The following is a 20419-nucleotide window of genomic DNA, read 5'->3' on the forward strand; positions in this document are numbered from 1 at the left end:
AACTGTATGTGGTTCAACCAGGCCAAGTGCTGGGTCCTGCACTTGGGTCACAACAACCCCATGCAGCGCTAGGGGCTTGGGGAGGAGTGGCTGGAAAGCTGCCTGAAGGAAAAGGACCTGGGGGTGTTGGTCGACAGCTGGCTGAACATGAGCCAGCAGTGTGCCCAGGTGGCCAAGAAGGCCAACAGCATCCTGGCTTGGATCAGGCCAGCAGGAGCAGGGAGGTGATCGTGCCCCTGTACTCAGCACTGGTGAAGCCGCACCACAAGTACTGTGTTCAGTTTTGGGCCCCTCACTAGAAGAAAGACATTGAGCTGCTGGAGCACGTCCAGAGAAGGGGAAAGAGGCTGGTGAAGGGTCTGGAGAACCAGGCTTATGAGGGGCAGCTGAGGGAGCTGGGGTTGTTTAGTCTGGAGAAGCAGAAGTTGAGGGAAGACCTTATTGCTCTCTACGACTACCTGAAAGGAGGTCGCAGTGAGGCAGATGTTGGTCTCTTCTCCCAAGTAACCAGTGATAGGACAAGAGGGAATGGCCTTAAGTTGCATCAGGGGAGGTTTAGATTAGGTATTCGGAAAACTTTCTTTACTGAAAGAGCTGCCAAGCACTGTAACAGGCTGCCCAGGGAAGTGGTGGAGTCACCATCCCTGGAGGTGTTCAAAAAACGTGCAGATGTGGCACTTCAGGATATGGTTTAGTAGGCATGGTGGTGACGTGTGGACAGTTGGACTTGATGATCTTAGATGTCTTTTCCAACCTTAATGATTCTACGATTATATAGAGAAGACTGCTCAGGTCACAAATTCTTCTGCAAAGTGATCACAAAATAAGTAGAACAAGTAGTATTAAACAGTAGCAATCCAATCCTCAGTACTGTGGCCATTCTCCCAAACAGAAAAATAGTTTCTGCTTTTCGACAAATCTTCTGAAGCACGGAATGGTTTTAACAGAAATTGGGAAGAAAGGACTTGCAAGTTCCTGAACTTACTCGTAATCTGAAAAGACCAGCCGCTTACAAAAAGATTACATGACCTTCTGGACCCAACTACAATCATTTGTACTCCTAAGCCATAATTTGCCTTCAATTTGGAATGTACCTTATAATGGCCTTCTTTAACTGCATCTTGCAGAGGTGTTATCTGCTCATTTCCTCTAGCATTAACATCAGCTCCTGCTTTTAAAAGCTCACTCGCTATCCCATAAAAGCCTTCCACACTTGCTCCATGTAGTGCAGTCCAGCCTATGAAAAAGAAAAGCCTGTATTTCACATTTTGGTGAAACAATTTATAAAAAGTTTTAAGTTGTCTATTTGATATATACTTCAGAGACTATACTGAAAAGGTAAAAACCAACACATTTTACAATACATTGTATGAAGAAATATTTATGAAAAAGTCACAAGGGTTTGGAGATCTCACTCTTTGGTCAAAATTTGCACTTGCTGAAGAACCAGGTGCTGCTGTAACAACATTAGTCTTTGATTTGATAGTTCTGCTATGAAAGAATAAAAATTCTTCTACCCATATCTTAGTAATTTCTTCCCGAACAGAACATATTTGCTATTTTAAGAACAAGATAATTTTTCGTGGCACTGTAATTTACACAGCCATGCTAAAGAGGGTTAAGTAAGAAAGAAGAGACAAATTAAAACCTTGGGAGTCTTTATTGCCAGACAAAAATGTTTTTTGAGACTATTCAAGGATGGTTGGAATTTCCAACTAAAGCAATGAAAAATCCTTACTGACACCCCATATCCATTCCCAGCTATATTAAATAAACCAAGCTATAAGCTTCACGATCCACAGAACAATTCTACCCCCTGAAGGAGGTGTTCAGGAAAAATAAAAGATGGAATGTAAGCGTTTGAAGTGGGTTTAGCATAGCCTTGCATCAGTTCCTTCAATACTCAGTATGTGAGTTTTTTGCAGAGCGAGAAATGTAAAGCAAAAAGTCAGAGGATCTTCCACTTCCTATCTTCCAGCTCTCAAAACAGGATTCCCTCCGGAAGGCCATTTTGATGGACAGCCTTACTCTACAACCATCTTCCAACATTAGAAAGTTGTCTGGGTCTAATTTACACACTAAGTACGTGAATTAATATGTGAATTAAGCTTATTAAGACTGTTCTGCTGCCATTGAGCAAAATAATCTTGGCTTCTTTGGAAAGAGAAACTCTTGAGGCTCTCTTACACACCACCTAACCCAGAACATTGTATATGTGTACTGAATTGGTTTATTATGGGCACAGGATGTTGCATCACGTTCTCCAAATATTTTGTGCCTTTAGGCTTTGTTCCTGAATGCTTGAAACTCAACTAAGTTTCAACTACATTGCCTAACGTTGACAGCGCTTCAAGATTAATTTTTTTTAACAGTATCATCTGTAAAACATTTTACTTGCATTTTATAAAGCCTATTCCATTAAGAAACTCTAGTAACTCCATATTCTGGAGCAAAAGCTTGAAATCTGTTAAGTGGAGGACAAAAAATGTTCACTTAGGAGAAAGCACCTAATTCTCCCTCAGTAAAAAGTATCTGATACACTACTAAGCCCTTGAAAAATTGAACCTGCAACATGTTCAACTGATAATCATTAGAGTTTAGCAACATGATTCTCCAAGGACACTGTGCATGCTCCAGACCAAGGAGAAATACAAGTTTCATTGCAACTGTTTGTCAGCTCCCTCAAGGCACTGTGAATCAAGACTCAAACTGCTATCCATATCCTACGTGCTGATGTCCAGGAAATAAAAAGGAGGAAAAAAACCTAGAACCCAAGAACTCAGTAAGGTACTGAAGCAGAGTACTGAAGCACAGGAAGAAGGAAAAATACTGGGCTAAGACATGGATAATTACTGGTGGAGGGTTTTAAAGGAAGAGAAAAGGCATAGAAGAAGAATATAATCATCAGAACAATGATTCCCAAAGAGACTGAGATGAAAGTGCATTTCAAAATGGCACAGGTCTAACAACTCTACTTCTTTCTGATCACATCTCCCTCACTCAAAAAGAAAAAGCATGGCCTCACATCTCTTCAAGGAGTTCAAGTAAAACATAACTTGTGCAGTTGTACTCCTTTCACACTAAAAAATAGCAGTCAGAGTCTGGTGGATGAAGAAGGAGTGGTCTGGCAAAACGTGCCAATTTTAGTACACTTGCCCACAGAGGCTGCAGTTGAACTCAACACTATGAAGTTTTCTCTGTTGTCAGCAGGTGGCTTTTAAACCAAACTAAAAAATACTTTCTCACCCACCCTCTAGCACAAGTTGACACACATTACGAGTCACTCTGTTACCTCAAATGCCAGAGTCCTATACTGTAAAAGTTTGAAATTTGCTGCTGACCCAATCTATCCCTCAGTACATTGCAGAAGACAGAGAAACTCTACCTTAATATTGGTTTGTTATATGCCTGCATTATGCAATAGCCTTTCACTGCAGAACACATTTGTTTTTCATTCCCACAGAACAGCTGTGAAATCCAAGCCACTGCACAGGATGGAAACACTCTAAGAATGAATTAAAGTTTTCTAACAAAACAGGCAGCTGTCTGTGAAACCATTCCCTCTTTTCTTATGGGAGTTTATCAGAGCCCAAACAATGAGACAAGGAACTACAAAATAAGGAACAGTCTTATGTTTGAAACAATCAATTCATACTTTAGGGTGTGGCAAAGTCTTTGACACAGACTATCACACATGAAGTTGGATAATGTGAATTGCTAGTACATACAACTCTACAAAATCAAAATAGTGCTAAATTATGCAGCTACAAATTCTTTTAAGATGAAAGGGGCAAAATCAGAGTCCAGGCGTCTCAAATTGGCCACTGAAATGGATCAAAACCCAAATCTTTAAAAACCATCATACTGATTATTTAATTAAAAGACTGTTTTGTGATAAGCGTGCACAAGATTGTTCAACAAGGCTAAGGAAACTTAATTGCATCACTTTGTAATTCTTCAAGTGCTTACTTTTTCCACAAAATTTGCTTTTTTAATGTACTTTTATACACATATCTATATATTTTCTCATGAACAACTACCAAGTTAAACCAATGAAAATTTAATAATCTACTAACTAGCAGACCACTGCACAAACTCATAATATGCATTTTTGTTAGTTATATGTAGATACTTGCTTTGAAAATAGTATTATAATATAATTGCAACTTACCAGCATAATCCTGAACATTTACATTTCCGCCAGCTTTTATTATGTTACATACAAGGTCTAGGTCTTGACCTACAACAGCTCTATGCAGTAAGGTCTCACCATAAATATTCCTCCTATTGATCACTGAAAGTAGAATGGGGCGCACAGGATTTACAGAATTCCTACCAAAGGCTTCTTGTCCTGAAAAATAATGTAAAAGACCTGTTGAACAGAAAAGTATCTTTCCGCTTTTACTTTGGCTTCTCTTGGCATTACAGTTAGTAAATAGGCTTTCTAGAGAAAAAATGCTCATTCCATCTAGTAGAAACAAGCATCTCTGGACAAGGTCCTCTACAGCCTACTGCAGGTGACCCTGCTTCGGCAGGAGGGTTGGACTAGATGACCCACAGAGGTCCCTTCCAACCCCTACCATTCTGTGATTCTGTGATCTCAAAAAATGCACTATCTACTAAATAATAATACCATTCAACAAAAGATGCCATAGTGAATTCCATAACAAAACTCCAACTGGAATTCAACACACAGGAATACGACTTTGTGAAAGTGTGTTAAGTTTAGACTTTTTCCTTTCTAATGGCATTTTTGCAAAGTGCATTGTTTCCCACTAGATGATAAAACTGCTATTCTAGGTTACAATTCATCACAAGATGAGCATTTCAATAGCTAGTCAGTTACTCAGTAATTTCTCTTTTCTTAAAAGTCAAATTTATCAGCAGTTCTTTTGTACTCATTTATGTTTTAAAATCTCCACTTTGTGAGCAAGGAGTATTTACACTAGGATAGTGATTGAGATTAGCTCCCTCAGATTACTTCAAAACCAGCTCAGCCACTTCTGCAATGAGTGCAAGTTGAACACTTGGTTGGGAATACAAGACCTAAATGTAAAAATGTAAAATATGCTAGTTTTAATTTTTAGTTTATTATGTTACAAAATAACTGCTATCTCCCCTTACGCACTCATTACTCTTTTCAGCTTGGGTGAAACTATTTCCAATACATAGATGAGCTGTTCTGTACTTCACCAGCAGTGCCATCCCAGCATCCCTTCACACTGTGGTGAAGAACATCCTGGCTACTGTCTCTTCTGTAAAACAGGGAGGGAAGAAAGAAGGGAGGCTGGAAAGGACAGAAAGATTGCCTGCAGGAAAGCACAACGCATGGCCTAGGCCACTAACTGATCTACTAATGAAAAACCTTGGGTTTGCAGGGACAGCAGTCTCTATACACTGCTCCTCTCCACCAGCTGCAGGAGATGTTGCTCACCAGCCCTAAAACTCCATCTGTGTGTCAGGAACAGACATTTTAAGTATGACCTTAAAACGCACATTTCTCCCAGAGCTGTAACTCACAAAGCCTGATGTCTCTGCTGTTTTGTGCACAGTGATATACCGTAGCTCAGACTAATTCCCAGCCTTCTTACATAACTGACTCTGCACATTTTTCAAATCTAACAGATATGAGTTTACCCAGGACCTTCCCTCAGGTGAGCACACAGACAGTCCCTCTACTCTACCTGTCCAGCCTTGAAAGACCTTAATCATTTAAGATACTGCAGTCCCTAGTCAAATACGGTTTAAACTAGCCAAGCAGTTCAGGAGGGATTAAATTGGACTGCCATACACAGAACAAGGTGCAGTGTCATGTTATGTTTAATCCGATTTAACCTGTCACTTCCAAGAGGAACTATTTCCCATCACTTCTACTTTGCCTTTCCTACCACCTTCCTTGTGTCTGACCTTGTGCAAAACAGGTGATGTCTGCTAATCTACACTGAAACTTTTCGTGGGACTGTTTTTTCAGTGAATTACCAAACTAAGATGACTCAGAGACTCTTGATTGCTAGGTCTGATGCAAAAGTGAGGTAAACTTGCCAGATTGGATTAACACGAAGCTACCTCTATAGGCAGTGCAACTCTTTCTGCAGAAATCATGCTAAAAAAAAACCTCAGTTTTTGAGTGGAAACTAGTCAGTCAATCTGAAGCAGATGAGCAGTTAGCCATACAACTTTAAATCTCATAAAAACAGTGCTTCCACTGGGAATAATTCAAACTTTGAAAAAGAGAAGGGTTGTTAATTGGAGGTAGAATGATACATATTTTCTATGATCTAGAAAGTAGCTGATACAGTTGAAATATTTCCAAACTTTGTAAGCTGTTTAAATGATTGTAGGTGCACAGATAAACCCAGACTGAGGTGGCTTAAACAAAACAAAACAAAACAAAACAAAACAAAACAAAACAAACAAAACAAAACAAAACCATCTAAAACTTTTAAGACCCCAATCTTAAAGGTGCTGGAGTGAGCACTGAAGTGAGGAAATTATTTATTCTCTTCTGCACTTCCTCTGCAAGGCAAAGAATTTCTCTGTATGCATCTTCAAAGGACAAAAAAGCAATCTTTCTCTCTGACAAAGCACACTGCAAGGAAAAATACTTCAAAGTGTGCTGCATGACTGTGGCAGTGAAGGCCCTATAATGCTATATTTAAAACAGACAGGATAACAGCAGCAGGCATTCAGAACAGAATAAACTATTTTGTATGGGTCAATTCTGGGGTACGGCACTGCCCTCAGAATGATGTTGCACACAGAATACTAGATTATAGAAGGATATATAAATGCACACCAAGATCTACATTTTTACCCTGCATGAAAACATTCTTCTTCTGCCTTTCAGAACACACCATAATTTTTTCATACATAACACTGTGATAAAAAATGGAAAAATTCTCATGATTCTTAATGAGTTTATACAAATGAGTCAACTGTTCAGTTGTTAATATGTAGGTTTAAACAAGTGAGGGAAAATATCAATAATTTTTAATTACTAAATTCCATGTTTATAACATCATTTTAAAGGAAATATATGCCACAATATATTGGATATGTTATGAATTATATTTTATTCAGTGTAGTTATTAAAACAAAAAAATAAGCTGTACGATAAACATGAGAAAATATCTTACTCTGCTTGTTTTTGATTCTCTTGCTCCTTCTTCTCTGCTCAGTTTTCCTATCCTCATCCAGACTTCTTTCTTGGCATATGTTGGTTTCTAGATCTTGCTTGTCCTTAGAAGTAGATTTCTGAAATTTACTGGCAACAGATTTGCTTAGAATCAACAAAAATACTCTTCTCTATATAAATTGATGTTTCTACTAGAGCTAAGAATGTGAACATATCTGATTTTAAAACAAAGTCTATAATAGCATGAAAGTATATAGGCTAACATAGGTAGTACTGAATAAAGAGTAAATCAGGAGAGAAACTGACTTTCAGATCTTTAAGTAAAAGCTAAAACCTTTACTTTCTGACCATTTAAAGTCATTTACATGAGGAATGAGTACTCTGTATGCATGGTATTTGCTAAAATAATTTAAAACAATAATTTAAGATTATTATGCATGATTTTGTCATACTCTGAATCCTTAGCTTTGTTTCTTGTTGTTTTGCCACTGTGAGACATCATCTGTTGAGTGTCTTCTAGTATTTTGTGATGACTGGAAACATGATCTCTGCACTTTCTTGAGGAGGTCTCTCTTAACTGCATTGCTCTCCTTGATGTTGTTTGGGCTGTTTCTGCACATGCTGCAGCCTTCACTGAATGTGAACTTCTCTCCCCACTTTGCTTTTCACCAGAGGTGGCACCCCAGTAATCTGAAATTACTTCTTTCTCTCTCTGCTGATCACCTACAAGCTGTAACAAAAAAGTAATATTATAAGCAACAGGTAAGCATGCAGTTAGAACAAGGGCTCTATATGCAACCTCTCCAAGAAAAGTCTTAGAAATTACATGTGCTCACAGACAATGGAGAGGCACTCCTTAAGTGAGTAACTCGAATTCAACAGAGACGAGTGACAGAGGCTGCCAAAGGAGAGGCACTCCTAAAGTAGTAGGCCACACGACCTGCTCCTGGCAGGATTAGCCAAGTGAATTAGGATACTAGGTATCACAACTTGAATAATAAACCTAGGCTGGCTGATGGTAAACAAAACTTGTTACTATCTGAAAGTTCGTTGGTCAGACATATTCAATGACTTAACAGATTCACTTCAGTCTTCTATGGACACAAGGTCCTGTCCTAAAAAACAAAGTCATGTTTAAGATGTCTGAAGCTAGCCCATCTTCTCTCACTCTTGCACTGCCCCTCTACTCTGCTCTGATGAGACCTCACCTGGAGTCCTGCGTTCAGCTCTGGAGCCCTCAGCACAAGAAGGACATGGAACTGTTGGAGCGGGTCCAAAGGAGGGCTACAAAAATGATCCAAGGGCTGGAGCACCTCTCCTATGAGGACAGGCTGAGAGAGTTGGGCTTGTTCAGCCTGGAGAAGAGAAGGCTGCGGGGAGACCTGATTGCAGCCTTCCAGTACTTAAAGGGAGCCTATAGGAAAGATGGGGACAATCTTTTTAGTAGAGACAGCAGTGACAGGACGAGGGGTAATGGTTTTAAACTGAAACAGGGTAGGTTTAGGCTGGATATAAGGAAGAAATTCTTTACAATGAGGGTTGTGAAACACTGGAACGGGTTGCCCAAAGAGGCAGTGGAGGCCCCATGCCTGGAAACATTCAAGACCAGGTTGGACAGGGCTCTGAGCAACCTGATCTAGTTAGTGGTGTCCCTGCTCGCTGCGGGGGGGTTGGACTAGATGACCTCTAGGGGTCCCTTCCGACCCAAAACTTTCTATGATTCTATGATTCTATGAAATGTGCACAAGATCAAGAACCATGTTTCACCCGAGGTTCAGTAACTCCCAGCTGAGAAGTTATTTCTAAAGACATACCATCCATGAGCTACAGCCACCACAGATGATACACTTCAACTACCTTCAGCCTTCTAAAAGCCAGGCATCTACATGACACTAGGCATCCTCTTTACTCCTACCACCAGCAAAGAGGAAGAGCTACTATCAGAGACGATGGTGATTCACCTCGCCCTAAGTTGTGCAAAAGGCAACCTAAATGACTGGTGTGTATCAGAGGCTTACCCCTAACAGTAAGGGAGAGAAATCCCACCCTAAAGATATGTAACCACATAGCAGTTAATTTGAGTTACTTGAGTTTATTCACTGTTTTTGTCAAGTGAGTCTGACGTGCTGCTGAGTGTCACTCCAGTTGGTGAAACCTGTGTACTCACTGGATTATTGCACACTTGACTAATGCCGAAAGCTCTTAGGACACACCCTCAGCACACATGTATACAAATTCTTCCACACTGATGTGGGAGAATTTGTTAGTCCTTTCTTGGGATACAAATGGAAGCGGAAGATTTGCTGCTTAAGTTTTTTAATTTACATATTCAGCAGAGATGCTACTGAAGAGGTGAACTGCATTCCTAGAAGTGGTCCCTCCAGGTCAAGAGACATTAACATGGCACTTGGGGAAAACCAAATATTTCAGTTTACAAAACTATCAATGCAGTACTTTCTATGCATTACACCTGCTATGGGAGGAAGGCTAGAAAAAAGAAGAAAACACTTCAAAGAGAAAAAAAAGCCACTTGCTTTATAAACGAACATATATTAAAATAAATGGGCTATCTAGCATCCTGATTGTATCTACAGGACAGTACAGGCTCTCCTCATATGAGCACTTGTTTCACCACAGCAAGGATATTCTGAAGAAACCAGGATGAGAAAAGACTATTGTGAACAATATACTGTTAGAACACAACAGTTACTAAAAAATTAACTGGGATTTTTTCCCCATTAGACTGCCTCGCTACTTTCTGCCTTCAAGAACAGAAGGAGGCACAAAACCCACTCAAATCAATTCTTGATCGACAGGAGATTCTAGATCCCCATTCCCACAGGACCCTGCTTCACAATCTTAACCTCAATATCGAGTAAATCTATACATTAAGCTTCACACTGCTGTGCTACAAATTTAAGAAATCAACACTTCACTGAAAGAGCTTTGTGAGTTGCTATTGTTCTGAGACAATTAGCCTAGAGACATTTTGGCACCCTGAAATTAGCTACCTTTGTGGCACATTTTATTAAGTACTGGTATATTCAGTCAATACTACCAGCAAAAGAGGGAATTAATTCCTAGCGTTTGGATGATTTATGCCATTGTGGGGAAGCAAAGTGGCTGTAAAACCACCTTAAACAGCTATTTATATGTGGCTGATCATTGATTTGCAGTTCCAGATTATTCAGAGAAAACACAGCGCAGATAATCTGATTCCAGGTTTACAAGGGATGTCTACTACACTCAATAGAATAAACATACGTCTCACATTCTCTGTCTTTCTCTTTCCCTTATTATAGTCTAAACAAGAAGAGACTATAGCGTTGCTTTCCCTTTATGTTTCTCTCCAGATTTCTGTGTTCGTGTTGTTGAATCCAAATGACCTGTTCCAGATCACCTTTACAGCACAGGATGCAACATCGTGGTGAGAACAGCACAGGGTAAAAGAAAACAGAAAGAAGGATCACACGTTGTATCCATATATACTGGCTTCTTCAGGGGAGGACATGAACATAAAACCATGCCTCAGTTTTTTCAGTAAGTCTCACATCAGCAGAACTAAACAAAATGAATGCACTTCTAAATATACGTGTGAAAAATCCCCATCAGTAACCTTTCAAGTCTACAGAAAAGACATAGCTATAATTTCTTTGTAATATCTGCTAAGTATTTGTATGCTACAGTGATAACAGAATATGATAACAGAAAATGGCATACTATAGTCTGAAGAGAAAACAGAACCAGCAGGGGTAGGAACCTACAGTTGAAATTGGCTGGTATATGCCAGTGTGCTACAATGAAATAATAGAACAGTGTTTTGGAACTCGCCTTGGAGGGAACACTAGACATAGAAGATGTACACGGTGGCCAGGAGTTTTTGAAACTCCCACACTGATTCTAGATTTCCATGTCAGTCAGTGAATTGACTTTACTAGGATTTCCCATCCCAGCAAGCTCAGCCATTTTCATAACACGGATATACCAAAACAGAAAAACACTACGGGACTTTGAAAACAAAAACAACTGAAATGCATTAAATATGTAAATTATTGTTCCCTAAGATTCACATCTTAGCCAAGATTCACATCTTAGCCACAATTTGGTTATTCTATAAAATATTTTAAGATAAACACTGATTTTCAAATGTAATTAAACTGTGTATATACTTGCTCATTTGTTGTCCTCTGCAAGATAGATCCTGTTAAGGCTTTTACTTCTTCCACCTGAACTGTAGCAAGTTGAGGCTCAATCACGTTTGTTATCTGCGTACAGTCATCATCTAACTGTGGAATACTCGGTTCTGAATTCAACTGCTCTCCCCCAGTGCTAAGCTGTCTCTCACTCGGTACTACAGGACTGACAGGTTGTACCACAGATCCTGACAAGGAATCCAGAGCTGTCACAAGCTGTACTGGCAGGGCATCGCTGCTCTCATCTGCTGAGGGATCAATGGAACAGGCATGACTCTGACACTCTAACTGGTCAGACAATGAGTTTATCATTTTAAGACTCTCAGTATCACTGAGGGATCTCAACAAATCACTGGTTTCAAATTCACCAGTCTCTACATTCTGTTCAGTGAATGCTTCCAAGCATATCTTCTCTGAGGATGTCCGTGAAAGATCTGTATCATTGTTAGGGGAATGTTCTTTTACTTCGTTATCTGTGTCAATAACGGTCATGCAGGTTCTCTGGCAGTCTTCTAAACCATGTGGAAATATATCCTGTGGTGTCTGCTCCTTTGGAACCGCTATTCCATCCTCCAGAAGGGTATCTAGACAGAGGCTTATTTCTGGAGTCAGATCTTCATTACTTAACTTCTGTGAAATCTAAACATTAAAAAAAATGTTTACAAGAAGGAATGGAACAACTAATTCTAAAAAGCATTTAATTAGTATTGCACTTTAGAAGTCATCCATATATAAACATACATTTTATTTGCATTTTTTGCATAAACTACAACAATCATATCCTTCCCTAAGAACTCATACAATTTCTTAACAAGGGTTAGACTGAGGTCTCAGTTTCACAACTAGAGCACTTCAGCTGCTGAATTCCCTTGCAGCGAAAATCCAGAGTAAGAGAGACTAAATCTGTTACAATGTCAAACATATTATGCCATTGCCAATGACCTGAGGGTGTTAAAGGGCTTTAAAAGGAAGGCATTAAAAATTTCTGTCACCCAGAAACAACGAAACTGAATACATTCACAATAACGCAAAAAGCATAGTTTGTGAAACACAACATGCAAGTCTTGATTATGTGGTTACGTGGATCCCACACAGGTATGGAGCATTTGAGCCTCACAAGCTTCAGTTCAAAACCTTAGGAGTATGTTTGGAGGCTGCAAGTTTGACTTTACACACTGGATACAGAACCACAAAATCATAATGGTTCTTGGAAAAGCAATACTGCTACTGTTTTTCTATTCACTTTGAGCCACTTTCAACAGACGCACCCACTTTCATACCAACTAATAACTTTCTAATTTTTTTTCCTATCTTGGTTTCAAATGCTTCTGCAGGAGAAAATGAGATGCTTCAGCAGACCTAAAACATTTTTTTTTCTGTGTAACATTTGTATATAATAGTGGTGTTGCTTGGTAATACTGAGTCTTAAAACAACCTCTTTCAATGTATTTTTAGACTCTTGCTGCCAGCAAGTGGCAATACTGGGCAGTGCAAGAATCCTTTAAACACTGCTAACATAATTTTGATAAAGCTCACACAGAATAAAACAGAAAGAGCAGAAATCTGACAGCACTGACTCACGTACATTTTGTAAGCCATTATTGTTGTGTTGTGTAAGCCATTCTTTGTTGAAAAATTATTCCTCTGTGCATTGCTTCCTATCTTATACTAGAGCAGCTAATTGTTCCTTTTTAAGTACTGACTAGTTTTACTTTGCTGTATTCAATTACAGTTTCCTTTTAGACCACTTCTCTGATTTGCGCAGACTTTAAACAATTAGGGAAAAAGCCTAGTGGCATCACCTTCTATACTCGAAGAACTGTGGTAGAAACAGTGTGCATGTATATCACAAATTTACTAAGAAAAAGGCTTGGTGCATTTGCTGAAGTGCAGATGAAACTTCTTTATATTTACGGGGAAGGATCAGGCAGGCATAAATGACTAATTTTGCAATACCCTAAAAACCCACATGCCAACTGAAATCCAACAGCTGCATGTGACTGGTGTTCACAACCCCTCCCCCAGCCAATACCTAAATTTCTTTAGCACTCGTTTCTTGTGGGACTTACTCTACAAGTAATTAAAATCTGCAGAACAAAATAAAAGTCGAAATCTTCCCTTCCCAAAACCCATCCCCTGCTGCCACTCATCCATAAAGGCACTCAAAGCCCCACTGCCTTAGGTCCCTGCACCTTCAATCGTCTGCTGAAAACGAACAGAGGAGCTGCTGAATGAGCAGGGTTGAGCCAGCTGGGAACCGGACCGAAACAGGGAGTTCTCTCTCCTGTGGACCCTGGGCTGGTAAACATGGTCTGAATACATGTAAGTTTCCCTCAAAGGAGGAGCAGGATTCCTGCTCAGTCAGTAGCTCAGCAGTAAAGTATCAACATTGTGGTAAACGCAGGTTTAGGTCCATCCTCCACCAGAAAAGCTATGCTTCAAGCAACTCATTTCAAAAAGGGGTTCCTATGGAAGAATGCCAAAGAGAAAAAGGTATCTCTTTGGCATAAGGCTGTTAGTTCTTTTTAGGGTCTGAATGCCAACGATCTCATGGCATCTGTGCATCTCTTCCACTGAGCATGAGCACACTACTTCAGAAGTCTTGATTTAAATCTCAGTACCCTCACGTCTCAATTACTCCCAGTACAAACACAAATCAAGGCACAAAACCCGCTGACCATCTAGCATCAGCCCAGAATCTCCTCTCCTCATCTTAACCATTAAGCACAGACGGGGAAACAGCTAAGCATGGCCACAGTCAACTCCAGTCTTGGCTGATTCAGGACCTTGCACCAGCAGAAGGGCAGGGAAGTCAAGCAGAGGTCTCATCTAAAAAAAAAACTTCCTTGACCGTGGATATAAAAACTGTGTGTTAATAAACTCACTGCACCAAAGGCCAGTGAGCAAGACAGGCTTAGACAAGCCTTTGATGCCTACCTCTCCCCATGCAAGCTTAAATCTGGCTGGTCAGTTCATTCCAGCAGATAGCAGAGCCTTCACATCACCTCAGTGAACCACTGCGTGCAAGAATTTTTTCTCCATGTGTTTCAGAACAATTCAGAAGTTATCAAGAAATTGGTAGCTACTTGGTGTCACAGACTGTGGCTTGAAAATGTTACAAGACAAAACCAGACGGAATAATACCAAAGTATTCATAATAACAGTGGAATGGAAATGTTTAATGGACTCCTGTATCTGCCAGCTCTGAGTCAAACAACAGCAGAGAGGTTCAGCCTTTCAACACACACATGTATATCACTGTAAAAGAGTGAAGGCTTCAGAAGGCTCAGCATTACCAGCTACGGTGAGAACTCTGAACTGAAGATTACTGCAATATACTGGGACATGAGGGATGCACAGAGCGTAACAGAACAGTTGTGGTTGGTAGGGAGCTCTTGAGATCACGTAGTCCAACCTCACTACTCAAGCAGCGTCAGCTGCAGTAGGTTGCCCAGGACCATGTCCAGTCAGGTTCTGAGTACCTCCACAGGCAGAGAATTCACTGCCTCTCTGGGGAATTGTTCCAGTGTCTGACCACCCTCGCAGTTAAAATGTAGTTTTATGTGCTGAGATGGGATTTAATTTTGTGTCCATTGCCTCTTGTCCTATCAGTGGGCACTACTGAGAAGTCTGGATCCCTCATCTTAATTCCCTCCTGCCAAGTGTTCATACCAACTGGCAAGACCCCCTCAAGCCTTCTCTTCTCTAGGTTAAACGGTCTCAGCTCTCTCAGCCTGTCCCCCTATGAAAGATGCATCAGTCCTTTAATCATCTTCGTGGCCCTGTGCTGAACTTGCTCCAATGTGTGCATACCTTTCTGGTACTGAGGACCCAGAACTGGACACAGTATTCTCAAGGTAGCCTTGCCAGTTCTAAGCACAGGATCACCTCCCTTGACTTGCTGGCAACCCTACTCCTAATCCAGTCCATGACATGGTTCACCTCCTTTGCCCCAAGGATGTATTGCTGGCTCACGGCCAGCTTATTGTCCATCAGGATCACAGAATCACAGAATGGTAGGGGTTGGAAGGGACCTCTGTGGGTCATCTAGTCCAACCCCCCTGCCGAAGCAGGGTCACCTACAGCAGGCTGCACAGGACCTTGTCCAGGCGGGTCTTCAGTATCTCCAGAGAAGGAGACTCCACAACCTCCCTGGGCAGCCTGTGCCAGGGCTCCGTCACCCTCAGAAGGAAGAATTTTTTCCTCATGTTCAGACAGAACTTCCTGTGCCTCAGTTTGTACCCATTGCCCCATGTCCTGTCACTGGGCACCACTGAAAAGAGTCTGGCCCCATCCTCCTGATACCCACCCTTCAGATATTTATAAGCATTTATTAGGTCCCCTCACAACCTTCTCTTCTTCAGGCTGAACAAGCCCAGCTCCCTCAGCCTCTCCTCACAGGACAGATGCTCCAGTCCCCGCACCATCCTCGTAGCCCTCCGCTGGACTCTCTCCAGTAGCTCCTCATCTTTCTTGAACTGGGGAGCCCAGAACTGGACACAGGACTCCAGATGGGGCCTCACTAGGGCTGAGTAGAGGGGGAGGAGAACCTCCATCGACCTGCTGGCTGCAGAACCTTCAACTCTTGCTCAAGGTATTTCTGGGTTAAATGGTTCATGTGGATATATTGGTGAATTTTTGCTACTGTGTTTTCTGGAAGGTCTCAGGGAATTCCTTCTTCTCTCCAAGCTTTTCTTTGTTTTACGTGCAAAAGCAGTGCTTGCAAGCAGATAGTTACTAAAATAACCAGTATTATTTGTGAGCTACACTCCAAACATTCAGACTGTATTAAGCTTAGCTAAAATAGTGTTGGTACAGTCCCCATCCTTCCACGTGCCTTCAGCTATGCATTTCCACACCCTCTCTCATGCTGCACCAGCACTCATCTAATCCTCAGTTCCAGGGGAACTGGACTGAAAAAATTGCCTGGCTGAAAACTAAGGCAACTAAAAAAAACTGAACAGCATTTGACAGTTATTCCCCAAAACCTGCTTCATGGTGGGGGTCAAACAGATGCCACCGTTGCCCAAAGGAAGCAGCAGAAACGCATGGTAGAGAAAACAGGCAGTATCTTGCAACATCCGAGCAGATAGACTGACACAAGAGTGGAATCATCCTTGATTCAGTATTGCTGAGAAAGGAGCTGACAAACAGGGGGAAAGGTAGCTCCAAAGCTATTCCCTAACTTTAACCTCATCAGCAGTGAAACCTGTCCCTCATTAGCAGCTTCAGGATTACCAAAGAGATATATCAAAGAGACTGGTACTAGCTGTTTTTCGCTACAAGTCAGTCATTACTCCCAAACAGAAGGACACTTACACATACTTTGTTCCTCCTCAAAGACCTTCCTAATGCCTCTCCCGTAATTTTCATTGGCAGGAAACATGCCTTAAGCTACTAAAAGTCTTCATTACTTTAGCTTAAGTAACAGCCCTTGTAGATTCTGTGTCATACTGACGTCTTCCCTACTTCACTGTTACTGCTATGCTTCTACTCTTGTGCCCTGCAAGCTTTGTACTGTAGTTCCTACCCAAAAAGCAGAAAATAAAGGTTAGCTCTTAAGCCATTTTCACCCAATGAGCTCAGTGTCAATTTCAACAAGTACATGTCTGCTTTTTAAAATGAAAGAACCAGCTATTTTTCAGTCAAATATTCCCTAATACTAATTAAATTAATTATACATTCGGTTGTAAAAATACACTAACCTGTTCTTCTGAATCTTTCGGAAATCCATTCAGTTTGATATCTAAATTTAGGAGAGTAAACAAATATTTCAGTTGTACTGTCACTGAATTCCACTTCTGAAAGTTCTAATCTCTAATAAAACGGCCTCACTTCCTGACTAAGTCTAGTTTCAAACATTCTTGAAAATTACTGCAGTCACGTTCCCTAACTGGAACTGACAATAAATCTAGTTAGGGTCTGTTAGTCACCAAATTATATTTCAGGGCTATTTTGACACATTTCTTCACTCTGGTTTAGAGGCCTGTGTTTCCAAAGACTATCAGCAGATGGAACTGCTGCGCATTCCACAGGATGAGACCTATCCCTTGCCCTCTGTAATTAAAATGCAATTAGACAATACAGATGAAACAATCCAATAATTTACTGCCTCTGAAAAGGGCTGGTCCCACCCCCTCTGCTCCCATCACCATGTTTTGAGATTCATGTGACTCCCTCGGCATTTCCTAATCAGAAATAAAGTGAATCATTTTCTATCAGGTTAGCAACGATCAGCTCAAACAGGGAGACAGCAAAATAGACAGGGCAGTGCTGCACTGCTGGGAGCACAGAGGAACAGAACTACAACAGCAGGAGCAGCAGGTGACAGATAGATCTGTGGAATGACCAGCAGCATTTTTGCTTCTCCTTTCTTACACGTCTTTGATTCTTGGATATGTTTGTAAGAAGCACGTAGGAATTCTCAATGACTGTGACAACCGTGCTTACCTTACATGTCCATGTGGCACTTGAGTACTATGTAGCCTGTAACTTTTGTCAGAAAATACCATAGCAACGAAATAATTTTACACCACTGTCTTGGGAAAACAGTTCTTTCTTCAAACAATCCAAACATGATGTTCACAAATACATGTCTTGTAGTCCAAGACAACTATGAAAAGTAAACCACTGTTGTGAAGGCCACATACGGTCAGATTTTAGACAAACCTACATGGACACTCCTCTTCAGCTTCTCAAATTATTTTGGCACAGCTAGAGCAACTTTCAGTTTTGCACAAAATACAACATACCTACAGAATTATTTTGCTGTCCCTCTATTACAGCATTCAGTGAAAAAACAGGCTTAGAATCATTTCCAGTAAGTGATGGAAAGTTTATCCATTCCCTAGAATTAAATAATACAATAAAAAAAATCTTATTCAGAAAGAACTGTAATCTGCTCAGCTTCAGAAAATTTCTACAGTACTTTGAGTTTATTTATGCAGTTGGACATAGTATGTTCCACAAACTATTTGTGGAAACAACTGCAGTTATTTTAGAGGCATACTTCTCTTTACAATGACATGCAGTAACTAAGACTTCCAGATATCCTAAGTGGAGCTAGCTATGTTTGTACTTTCATTCTCTATGTAAAAAAAAAACAAAACCCCTTCATATATTTAATTACTTCTGTATTTTTGTTCTAAACACATCTTCTACTGAAATCCTTCCATAGCTTTGACAAACAACAGGTCTACTATTATTTATTACAAATTATTGCTTATTTATCTAATGGCTTTCCCCAAGTAGTTTACTGTCATTCCCACTGCTTACTCCCGTATACCATTAAAGATAATATCATCAATAAAAACAAATATGGGTCAGTTTGACCCATATTTGACACAGAATTACCTCTGACATAAATATAGATCTTTCACTAAGTAAACAAGAAAACTGCTTCACAATAGAACACCGAGAATAAAACAGCGTACAAATGGAGGCATAATGGAATTGTTTAATTACAGTATGCCTGACTGGAATTCCTGTGTTATACACAGATTATACTCACTGCAGTAGAGACTGAGACTGGTCAGATGCATATGCCTCTTGAGGCATCTGAATGGAAAAAAAAATAGCAAGTTAGTAAACAAAGTACTTCATTATTTATTTTCTCAACTTTACTACATGCTTATCTTCTTCCTTCTGTAACTGAGCGGGGAAATGGAATTTTTAGATCTGATCTTTACACACATTCCTAGTAAGATACAAAAGCCTTTCTACTTAAATCTTTTTTTATTTGTGCTGTTAGAGAAAGATGTCGAAAAATAAATCAAGACTATGAAAGACAACACTCACCCAGAAGGAAAACATACGTATGCAAGTAAGATATGATTGCTTTAAACTTCAGGAGTTTTATACAACAAAAGACCAAAACTCCAGATTTTTTTTTTTTCAACTCCCAGTTTTGATCTTTTTTGGTACCTATCCCTCTTTTAATTAAATACGACAGGGTGCTGCTCCAGCGACTGTGGAGATTAGTACACAACTCTCAATATCCCTGAAAAATGCAGAATTAAGGAACTTAGCTGCCAAGACCTGCACATCAGAAAGCTCTAAGTGCCAGGGCTGCCACATGCTGACAGAGGAAAGGGCATGTGGATAAGGAAAGACCTCATGTCAGAGCAGGAGACGAATTCAAACTCTTTAGTAGAAGAACCTTGGATCTGCTTTTCGTGCCTCTGACTGTACATAAGGGAGACATCTCCTTTAGTATGGAAAAAAAAAAGCCTTTATGTAAAGTCTAAGGCAACCTAGGAACCATTAACACAGGTAAGTGAACTGCAGAATGGCTTTCTTCCAGATAAGCTAAAGATCAGCAATTACTACTGGACTATTGGCACACTAGCTGCAATTTTAAACAAATCCTTGACATACATTGGAGTACATCCACAGCCCTGGGAAAACTCTGAGAAAGAACACCTTGGTGTGAACACCAAGTGACGACTTGGCTTGCACAAGGTATTGGCAACACAGTAAGAACAACCATTTTAGCCATGGCTGGAAGAGCAACAGGTGGAGATTGGCCAGTAGTAGGCTCCCTCGAACAGAACAGATTTTTTAAAAACAGTTTGTGCACTAATTCTTGACTGATGTAGTTCCAAAATATGGCAATGGGATAGTTGGCAGAAAGTTATTGACTTTGTTAAACACATCCTTTGTATGAATCAGCCTGGGTATTTACACAGAACATTACCTAGAGGCCAAGCGAGGTCAGGAGGATAGCAGAACAACTACTAAACCTCTCTGACTAGCTAACATTGTTGAGATAGATGCTTAAAGCTCAGAGAACTACCATTATAACTCAGAAGAAGGAGGAGCTATTTTGTCTGCTAAAAAAAATAGGTTCTAAGCAAAACTGGTGTATTGCTGATCGGTGGAGAGGTCTCCTCAAATCACAGAAGTTACACAAATTGTATTTGTGGCCACTGACTGCAAATACTGGGAACAGTCTTTGTCCTTCTCTCTTGCTTTTGGTAAGGAAATTCCTGCAAAATTCCACCGTTTTTTCTCACTTGAGCATTTATTAATACAGCCTACTATCTGAGGAGACTCTGGATTCACCAAGGCGAAATCATGCCTGACCAATCTA

At 40.4% G+C, this 20419-nt stretch overlaps 1 protein-coding gene across 1 annotated transcript in view; it reads right to left on the reverse strand.

Annotated features, from left to right (window-relative positions):
* Positions 1-20419, reverse strand: part of ANKRD31 (ankyrin repeat domain 31) — a 76214-nt gene that overhangs the window by 49183 nt on the left and 6612 nt on the right. Inside the window, exons 4-11 of the mRNA XM_075411855.1 lie at positions 18839-18885; positions 18081-18175; positions 17034-17074; positions 11305-11967; positions 7588-7865; positions 7137-7264; positions 4172-4351; positions 1095-1237 (exon numbers count right to left, since the gene is read on the reverse strand). Of these exons, the coding sequence (XP_075267970.1) occupies positions 1095-1237; positions 4172-4351; positions 7137-7264; positions 7588-7865; positions 11305-11967; positions 17034-17074; positions 18081-18175; positions 18839-18885 (1575 nt within the window). The remainder of the gene's footprint in view (positions 1-1094; positions 1238-4171; positions 4352-7136; positions 7265-7587; positions 7866-11304; positions 11968-17033; positions 17075-18080; positions 18176-18838; positions 18886-20419) is intronic.

The sequence above is a fragment of the Opisthocomus hoazin genome, chromosome Z, assembly GCF_030867145.1.
Source record: "Opisthocomus hoazin isolate bOpiHoa1 chromosome Z, bOpiHoa1.hap1, whole genome shotgun sequence".
Taxonomy (NCBI): Eukaryota; Metazoa; Chordata; class Aves; order Opisthocomiformes; family Opisthocomidae; genus Opisthocomus; species Opisthocomus hoazin.